The sequence below is a fragment of the Octopus bimaculoides genome, chromosome 28 (genome assembly GCF_001194135.2).
Source record: "Octopus bimaculoides isolate UCB-OBI-ISO-001 chromosome 28, ASM119413v2, whole genome shotgun sequence".
Lineage (NCBI taxonomy): Eukaryota > Metazoa > Mollusca > Cephalopoda > Octopoda > Octopodidae > Octopus > Octopus bimaculoides.
The window spans coordinates 4,324,392-4,335,245 of record NC_069008.1 but is presented as its reverse complement, the minus strand read 5'-3'; the positions used below and the strand labels follow the sequence as shown (position 1 = coordinate 4,335,245).

At 37.3% G+C, this 10,854-nt stretch overlaps 1 protein-coding gene across 1 annotated transcript in view; it reads right to left on the bottom strand.

Moving 5' to 3' along the window:
• Window positions 1–10,854, bottom strand: part of LOC106876583 (cyclin-G-associated kinase-like) — a 108,248-nt gene that overhangs the window by 14,404 nt on the left and 82,990 nt on the right. The window contains exons 12-18 of the mRNA XM_052977740.1: window positions 8,534–8,586; window positions 7,515–7,663; window positions 6,321–6,443; window positions 4,873–5,006; window positions 3,255–3,368; window positions 1,495–1,575; window positions 314–431 (exon numbers count right to left, since the gene is read on the bottom strand). Of these exons, the coding sequence (XP_052833700.1) occupies window positions 314–431; window positions 1,495–1,575; window positions 3,255–3,368; window positions 4,873–5,006; window positions 6,321–6,443; window positions 7,515–7,663; window positions 8,534–8,586 (772 nt within the window). The remainder of the gene's footprint in view (window positions 1–313; window positions 432–1,494; window positions 1,576–3,254; window positions 3,369–4,872; window positions 5,007–6,320; window positions 6,444–7,514; window positions 7,664–8,533; window positions 8,587–10,854) is intronic.

The following is a 10,854-nucleotide window of genomic DNA, read 5'->3' as shown; positions in this document are numbered from 1 at the left end:
CTTTTGCCGAACCGCTAAGTTACGGGGACGTAAATACACCACCATCGGTTGTCAAGCGATGGTGGGGGGACAAACACAGACACACAAACATATACACACACATACATATATATATATATATATATATATATATACGATGGGCTTCTTTCAGTTTCCTTCTACCAAATCCACTCACAAGGCTTTGGTCGGCCCGAGGCTATAGCAGAAGACACTTGCCCAATGTGCCACGCAGTGGGACAGAACCCGGAACCATGTGGTTGGTGCTTGTGAATTTATGTGAATTTAAAATTTAATAAAATAAGCATTGTCTCACCTTGCCCTGCACTTTTCCCCCAAATGTTGACCTCGCATGGTATACCGCAATGGTGACATCTCCCACAGCCGATATATTTAAAGAAATCGTCAGTTTGTATTCTTCTATTGAAAAACCCCTGGAAACAAACAAAACAATGGAATTTGTGAATAAAATAAATAGCAATGCATTAAATGTTTATAAATTCCATCCAAGAATTATTATTATTATTATTATTATTATATTTATCCTACCAAAGCTGGCAGAATTGTTAGCATGCTGGACGAAATGCTTAGCGTTACTTTGCGTGTCGCTCTGACCTGAGTTCAAATTCTGCCGGGGTCCACTTTGCCTTTAATCCTTTTGGGGGTTGATAAACTAAGTACCAGTTGAACACAGGGATCGATGTAATCGACTCATCTCCCACCTCTCCCAAGCTGCCCTTGTGGCAAAAATTCGAAACCATTATTGTATTTATTCAACATTAAATATACATAACCAGAAATGGCTCTGACGAAAGTAGCGTTAATTTATAAGGTACACAAGTGTATATATACATAAATATACATACATAGCAGACATAAATATGTGCATAGATTCATATGTAAAGCAAGATACAGACATCTGTGCAAAGTTTAACACACACACACACACACGTATTAATTATTCATGTATACACATAAGGAAATATATATACACATATACATACCTATATGCATATACAAACATACACAAATTCACACTAATATATACATACACCTACAAAAACTGCAAATACACACAGATGAATATGCAGACATTATATATATATATATATATATATATATATATATATATATATATATGTGTGTGTGTGTGTGTATGTATGTACATATACACACACGTTTGTATGTAGATATAATGTTATGATGTGCATATTTATATACAGCTATGTATATAATTATATACATAGAAAACATTTGCCCAAGGTGCTACACAGTTGGACTGAACCCAAGACCACAAGGTTAGGAAGCAAACTTCATACCACACAGCCATGCCTGAGTCTTGTTGTCATTAAGTACATTGGCTGGGACTTCAAGAAACCAACACCAGTTGTTAAGCAGTGACAGGGGGTGGGGACACACAAACACACTTGAATTAAACTACTTGGGATAGAGGTATTTGGAGTGAAAAAAGAAGAGCATTTCCCATGGAAGCCTCACCTCATCCGCTCGTATTCTTGCGAAGTAGTCAATATTCTGTCTTCTCCGAGAAAAACTTCAGCAAATGGTCGACATCCGGTCCTGAAAAAGAGAAAGACATGTGATGTAAATAACGGTTTCAAATTTTGGCACAAAGTCAGCAATTACTGGGGAGCGGGTAAATTAAATACGTCAACACCAGCCTCTGCTGGTACTTATTTTAACAACCCTAAAAGGATGAAGGGTAAATTTAAACTTAGAATGTAAATAACCAGAGGAAATGTCACAAAGTATTTTAGTCCATCATGCTTACCACATCATAGGCTGGATTCACATTTTGGCACAAGGCCTGCAATTTTCTAAGAGTGAGTACTAAAGACTCCCTTTGGTCATTAATGATCATGGGACTACACCAAGAAAGTTACCCCTCCAAAGCACAAGTCTGGGCAAGGTTGTTTATGGAAGACCAGAAGTCACCCATGCATACCAGCACCACCTGCACTCCATTTTATGTACACAGTGTAACAGGTAAAGACTCCCTACTGTCATGAATGGCCATGGGATTGCACCTAGAAAGTTCCCTTCCAAGGTACACGTCTGAGCATGGTTGTTGATGGAAGACCAGCAGTCAGCCATGCATACCGGATTCCTCTCTCCACTCCATTATATGAACATAGGGTGGAGGCCCCCTTCGGTCAGGAATGGCCGTGAGACTGCAAGTAGAAAGTTCCCCTGCAAGACACAAGTCCGGGCGAGGTTTGTTTACGGAAGACCAGCATTTCACCCATGCATACCCAGACTCCCCTCTGCACGCCATCGGTGTTATTCAAGGGAAAGCTAAAGGCCGATACCGCCGGACATAGTAAATAAAATGATTATATCTAACGGATACAGACACAAATTAATATACTTCTAAAGCTGAAAGAATATGTTTAATCTTTATCAACCAGCTTGAAGCTATTTTTAACATACCGTATGCAAATCAACCAACTTCAATAGTAGAGTCTGTTTGCTCAAAACGGTACATCATACTGCACAGGATTCTGAGATTTCTGGCAGCTAAAATAGGAGTCCCACTACTGTATTGAATGATATCAAGGGACATAACTCATAGCAGAATTTGAATTCGAAATCTTAAAGGGAGATAACTAAATATTGTAAGGAAGTTTTGTCTACTACAATTAGACTGATTTTGCAATGCATCGCTGTAGAAATTGTACAGCGGAATATTCTTTTCTAACTCTAGGGGAGGGGGCCGGTCGATTTGATCGACCCCAATATGCAACTGGTACATAATTTATCCACCCCGAAAGGATGAAAAGCAAAGTCGACCTTGGTGGAATTTGAACTCAGAACGTAAAGAGAGACGAAATACCGCTAAGCATTTCGCCCGGCGTGCTAACGTTTCTGCCAGCTGGATTGAAAAATAGAATAGATTTTGCCCCTCTTATTTTGTGATTTAGGAGGGATTTTTGAAAAACAAGGGGGGGGGGTATTCGCAGTGGTATTCAGTGAACAAATTAAACACACGAACAGATCATGATTATGAATAAATATTCTTTTTATATGTTTTGTTTCCTTTTACACAACATTAAAACAATGGCTAAAAGTTTTCTGAAGCAGCACCCCGACTAATTTTATCTACGAGCAAACCACTGGTCAGTAGTGACCACTTTGCCAACCCCTGATATACACAATCTGCAAAAAGTATAAGAATGCTGCAAATAAATAAAGAATACAAAAAGGGGAAAGAAAAAGAGAAGCAGTATGCTGTTACTTACTTGGTCTTGTTGAAGAGAGGAATTGGTGACATTGTTAGTGAGACCAACAGGATGGGTTTGTTGTGAGGGGTTAAGGATGGGTTGTGTATAATGTCGACCATGTATTGGATGTATCTAGAAAGATGAGAGCAAAAGAGCGAGACAGTGAGATAGAGAAATAGTAATAAAAAAAAAAACAGATGTACATAAAAATAGAGCAACAACACTGTGCCCCCTAAGGGTTATAGCATTCGGTTTATGATCCGAAAATTGTGTGGGTTCATATTGCCACCCTCACATTATACTTATTGTAAAGAATAAAAAGTTTAGGAAGGTATAACAATGCAATATAGAACAAAAAATGAACTGTATACCTGTTGTAACTTGGTAAACTGTAGTCCGATGATATTTCGGAATTAGAATTCCTTCTTCAGATCTTATTATAGCAGAGGCTCCAGCTAATAAGATCTGAAGAAGGAATTCTAATTCCGAAATATCATCGGACTACAATTTACCAAGTTACAACAGGTATACAGTCCATTTTTTGTTCTATATTGCATTGTTATACCTTCCTAAACTTTTTATTCTTTACAAACAATACACAATGCTTCAAGCGAACTACAATACTCTCTTATACTTATTATTTAACGTCTGTTCTCCATGCTCACATGAGCTGGATGGTTTAACAGGAACTGGCAAGCCAAGAGGACTGCACCAATCTCTATGGTCTCTCGTCATGCTTTCTAAGACAGATGCCCTTCCTAATGACAACCCCTTTACAGAGTGTATTGGGTGCTTTTTACGTGGCAGCATGGGGTTGGTTGGCTAAGCGGAGGCCTGCACCATGCCCTATGGTCTGTTTTGACACGCTTTATATAGCAGAATGCCCTTCCTAATGCCAACCCCTTAAGGCCTGAAGTTTTGGGGGATGTGAGGCTAAGTGATTACATCAACCCCAATCTCCAAACTGGTACATATTTTATAGTGAAAAGATGAAAGGCAAAGCTGACCTCAACAGCATTTGAACTCAGATCCCACCAGTTTACTGCCACGATGATAACAAAAATAATCCTTTCTACTCAAGGCACAAGGCCTGAAATTTGGGGGGAGGGGACCAGTCGATGAGATCGATCCCAGTACGCAAGTGGTACTTAATTTATCGACCCTGAAAGGATAAAAGGTAAGGTTGAACTTGGTGGAATTTGAACTCAGAACGTAAAGACAGACGAAATACCGCTAAGCATTTTGCCTGGCATGCTAACGATTCTGCCAGCTCACCACCTTAATAATCGTAACAACAACAATAATGATTAATAATAATAACAACAACATTAATCTTCTACTCTAGGTACAAGGCCTGAAATTTTGGGGAGAGGGGGGGGGCCCAGTCAATTAGATTGACCCCAGTGCGTAACTGGTACTTAATTTATCGACCCCGAAAGGATGAAAGGCAAAGACGACCTCGGCGGAATTTGAACTCAGAACGTAACGGCAGGCGAAATACCGCTAAGCATTTCGCCCGGCGTGCTAACGATTCTGTCAGCTCACCATCTTAATAATTATAATAATAATAATAACTAATAATAACGATAATAATAATAATAATAATAATAATAATAATAGTGCAAGTAGCATTCACCTTCGCTGCGAGGCTGACGTATGTGGATTGACCCGTCTGGAAGCGAACAAGTAAACGGCTTCATCAACAGTCTTACAGACTCCACAAAACACAAGGAAGCAGCACACAGCTGTCGCAGACACACTTTTGCCATCCTGTCAGAAGAATAGAGGTAACAGAACGTAGAAGTACAGGGGTCAGTGAGAGGCGGTAGGGTTATAGAGGTCAGTAACTAAGAAATTATGGAAGATGATAACAGAAATTATGGAAGGCAATAACACAAATTATGGAGGACAGTAACAAATGGTAAATTATGGAGGACAACGACAGACAAACTATGGAAGACAGTAAGAGACGGTAAATTATGGAAGACAATGATAGACAAATTATGGAAGACAGTAAGAGATTGTAAATTATTGTTGACAATGACAAATTATGGAAGACAGTAACAGACAATAAATTATGGAAGACAATAGCAGAAGGTATACTATGGAAGACAATGACAGGCAAATTATCGAAGATAGGAACAGATGGTAAATTATTGTTGACAATGACAGATAAATTATGGATGACAGTGTTAATGGGTAGATTATGGAAAGCAGTAACAAATTGTAAAATTACAGAGGATAATAAGTGACAGTAAATTATGGAAAACAATAAATTATGGAAGACAGTAACATGGTAAATTATGGAGGACAGTAACAGGAAAATTATGGAGATCAGTAAATTATAAATGACAATAGCAGATGAATTATGGAGGGCAATAACCAGCAAAAAATTGGCACGAGGAACTGGCACGAGTGCATCTCATGTGGCACTGGCACAAGTGCATTTCATGTGACACTAGCACGAGTGCATTTTATATGGCACAGGTATGAGTGCATTTGATGTGGCACGAGTGTATTTTTATGGGGCACCAACACAAGTGCATTTTATGTGGCACCAGCAAAAGTGCATTTTATGCAGCACAGGCACGAGTGCATTTTATGTGGCACTGGTACAAGTGCATTTTAATGCGACACTGGCATGAGTGCATTTTTATGGGGCACCAGCACAAGTGCATTTTATGTGGCACCAGCACGAGTTCATTTCACATGGTACTGGCACGACTGCATTCTACATGGTACTGGCACGAGTGCATTTTACATGGTACTGGCATGAATGCATTTTATGTGGCACCGGCATGAGTGCATGTCATGTGGCACTGGCACGAGTGCATTTTTTATGTGGCACCGGCAAGAGTGCATTTCATGGTGCACCAGCACCCGTAAATGACAAGCCTGTGTGTATGGATGTGAATAAATAAATAAACATCACATTTGACAAAGTAATCTGAATGTTGAAGGATTGAACATTTTTCATGACATTGAAGAAAAGAAAATATAAAAAGAAAACAAAGGGTAGAATGACAAATTAATGATCAATGGAAACTGATTAAAATTGGATTAACAAAATGATATACTACTTACAAGGCAATGAATAACACAGATATTTTTAGGGTTTTTCCGTAGCCAGTGGTAAAGGCTTTTGCACAGAGTGAAAATACTTGCTAGTGATGGGACTCGTTTATGAGACCAACCTAATTCTAAGACCTGCAAAAGACAAATATATTATCATCATCATCATCATCATTATTATTATTATTATTTAACATCTGTTTTCCATGCTGGCATGGGTTGGATGGGTTGACAAGAGCTTTGGTTGTCTGTTTTGGCATCGTTTCCATGGCTGGATGCCCTTCTTAATGTCCACCACTATGCAGAGTGTACTGGGTGCTATTTTTACGAGGCACCAGCACAAGTGCTTTAAATGTGGCAATGGCACAGGTGCCTCTTATGTGGCACAATGGCTTAGCTGACTGAAACTTCGAAGTCACTTTCAACAAAATTTTTCTCTAAGAATAATAAATTCATATTCTACAAAAGTATAGAGTAACCAATCAGATTAATGCAAAATTGTTTTTATTAGTACTGAACATAAAAACAAACATTAATATATGTGTGCGTGTGTGTGTGTGTGTTTGTGTATCTGCACTTGTACCACACTGTGGGACAGAACCTGAAACCACATGATTGGAAAGCACACTTCTTAACCACACAGCCATGCTTGTGCATGGTACTGCCCAGATGTCGAAACCATAGTGATATCCATGGGGCAGCTGATAATGGAGGTATGTTGGATTATTGGTATGACTTATTGTATGTTGGAATAGTTTTATAAGACATCCATTTGATATATATATATATATATATATATATATATATATATAAAAGTATACAGTATTATAGATTCATTTCAGCTGATCTTACCAATCAGTTTTGCACTGGGCATTAGATAACCAGATATTAACAGGTTGGCTGTGTAAAACCATGACCTCGTCAGAGATGATAGGTATTAGGTATGGAAAAACATATACAAATATAGCAGAAAAAAAAATCGCTGAAGAGTATACAGTTTTAGACAGTCACCCTGTTACCTAATAACCAGTGTGAAACCAATTGGTAAGACAGGCTGAAATGGCTCTATAACACTTTACATTTTGATTAATATACTTACTACACTGACAAATATACAAGCGCATATATTTTTGTGACTTATGGACTCTTAGACAACTACACACACACACACATTACAAAGGTTAAAGAATGAAAGCCACTACTCACTCTATTTTCAAATTTGATAGCACGATAATTTCTCTGAGTAAGGTTGTATACACTATATTGTCCACGGTGTTTGGAGTCCAGCAGACAGCGGACATCATCGATGTGGTTCTTAAAGGCTGATTCCACTCCTTCAGCTGGGAATGACATAACTGGAAGCAAACAGAAAAGGAGATCAACCATGCAGTAATCTAGACCAGATGTCTCAACCAGAGTCGATATAGAATTTTGGGGGTTAAAGTTTATATATATATATATACAATGAAGAGGGAACCTATTGAGTCAAGTACATCAAAATCAGATGGGAATTGTAGTTGTGATTCCCCCGTGTCGGTGGGTATGTAAAAAGTCTAGTACTTATTCTATTGGTCTCTTTTGCCAAACCGCTAAGTTACGGGGACATAAACACACCAGTTTTGGTTGTCAAGCAATGTTGGGGGGACAAACACAGACACACAAACATATACACACATACATATATATATATATATATATATATATATATATATATATAAACATATATATATATATATACACATATACATATATACGACGGGACTCTTTCAGTTTCCGTCTACCAAATCCACTCACAAGGCTTTGGTCGGCCTGAGGCTATAGTAGAAGACACTTGCCCAAGGTGCCACGCAGTGGGACTGAACCCGGAACCATGTGGTTGGTAAGCAAGCTACTTACCACACAGCCACTCCTGCACCTATATTTATAAATAAAATACTACAATAAGCCATCATTTTTGAGGGCAAGGGGCCAGTTAGTAAATAAATAATTTACCAAGGTATCATATTTAACATGTGGGTGTAGTTGAGAAGCCAGAAGCAGTGGTTTTTGTCCAGGGAAAGAAAAAAAATCCCTTTATAGGTGTATTGTGTTAAAAAATAAATACTCTTCAGAGCCAGGCCAAACAAATCACCCCAAGAAGTGACCACAAGGGCACGTATATAATCAGGGTAAATACACAATCATTATCAACAACTACCATAATTAAATCTGGGGTCACAACTTACCGATCATTCTTGAAGTTACATACGAAATATCAAGTTCATTTTTGTTCATTGTCCTGAATAAATAAATAAAATAAAATATATATAGATAAACAAACAAATACAACAGCATCAATTCAATCGTAAGAATATATTGATGATTAAATGATAATGTATTTTCCAGCATACAAGTTTGATTTCATCAACTTACCCCACCCCCACTGCAAATTTCGGACTTTGTGCCTATATCAGAAAAGATTATTATTATTATTATTCAGTAGTTTTATTTTTATAACGTACTTTCACTTCACTACCGAGCGCAGCTCTGTGCGCCTTGGGTATGTGCTGTGGTTTGCTGTGGTGCTCTTATGTTTACTGTATTGAAAGTGTTTTGCGTAGAATGTGTGCAGTACCCAGTAGTGCAATTTTCTGTATGTTATATTATGTTATGTTTATATTATTATTATTATTATTAGGGCAGTGAGTTGGCAGAATTGCTTGCATGCCAGGCAAAACGCTTAGTGGCATTCCATACATCTCTTTGTTCTCGGTTCAAACTCTGCCGAGGTAGACTATGCCTTTCATCCTTTTGGGGGATGAATAAAATAAGTACTAGTCAAGTACTGGGGTCAATGAAAGTGACTAACCCCACCCCACCAAATCTCTGGCCTTGTGCCTGTAGTAGAAAAGATTATTATTATTATTCTAAATTTTTATAATTATCGTTATTAATATTCAAGGTGGCAGAATTGTTAACATAACGGCATTTTCACCCATCCTTATGTTCTGAGTTCAAATTCCACTGAAGTCAACTTTGCCTTTCATCCTTTTGGGATCGATGAAATAAAGTACCAGTTACACACTGGGATCGATGTAATCGACTAGCTCCCCCTTTCCCAAAATTTCAGGCCTTGTGCCTATAGCAGAAAGGAATATTATTGTTATTACTTTTTATTATTTATATTATTATTATTTTCATATTACTTATTTTTATTTTTATATCATTTATATTATTATTATTTTATATTAACTATATTATTATTATTATTTTTATATTATTTTATATCATTATTTTATATTATATTATTATTATTATTTTTATATCATTTGTATTATTTTATATCATTATTATTATTAAGATTATAATTTATTATATAATTACTATTACTATTATTATTTTAAAAAGAAATTTGTCATAATTAATAATTTTAAACTGCATTATAGTATTGAGAAGCAATTATATAGAATACAAGTTACATAGGTTGTATTTTCATAAAGGGTGTTGATTGGGTGTAGTACATGTCATGTGGGTTGTGTTATAGAAATTGTGTAGAATGCAGATTGTACTATAGCATTGGGTAGCAGAGGCATAAAATACATATTGTGCAAGTGGTGCTTTGTAGCAGAAGAATACTGCACAGAATGCACACTTATCCCATAGTAAGGATATAATACAAGCTGTTTATAAAGTTTCGGGTCTGATATTGTGTTACTTAATTTCATGCAGCCATTCCCCCCACCCCATCAGACAAGTGTGAGAAACGAGAATAATATAATAATTTAGAAATATTTGTAAGTGTTCATGGCTACCAACTCATCGAATAAACACTGAAAGCTGATTGGGCAACCACTTTTCGAAATAACACAATACAATTGGATAAAAAGGCAAGAGATTGTAATGGAAAAGAAATATACTCTACCTTTGGGTATCTAGTACTATTTTCTCGACCTTGTTTTGCACCTGTGTGTTCATATATGTGTATGTGCATAGATACATATATGGATGTGTATGTATGCATGCACGTATGTAAACTTACATACAATCTAAGGGAATTACTACTGGCCATGAGAAATACCTTGGTCCTACTATTTCTCATAGACAGTGTTAGTTCCTGCAGCCTATTTAAATGCATGCGTATATACATATATGAGAGATACTTTGGTCCTGTTGTGTCTCACGGACAGCAGTGTTTCCTGCAGCCATCATCGAGAAACTGGTGACTTTTGTGCAGAAAACACAATGGCGGGGCAGAGGATCGACATGTTTTCAAAAAAAGGCAGGTACAACAATGACAACAATGAGAATGTAAGGAGAGAGTGAACCCCCTAGTACTTGTCAGGACATCACTCTAGGAGAAGGAAAGCTCTTCATGTAAAACTGATGCCTTGATGGCAGCCAATGATGTTGACTAGTTTTTTATGGTGTATTTGTTGTTGTTCAGAGAGTGGGATTGATTGTGTGCAACACCTTTCCTCACTTCAAAAAGCATCATGCATAAAAAATGCTTCATCTACTGGCATTATCACCTTATATTTGAGAACAAGGAAGCAGCCATTATATATAT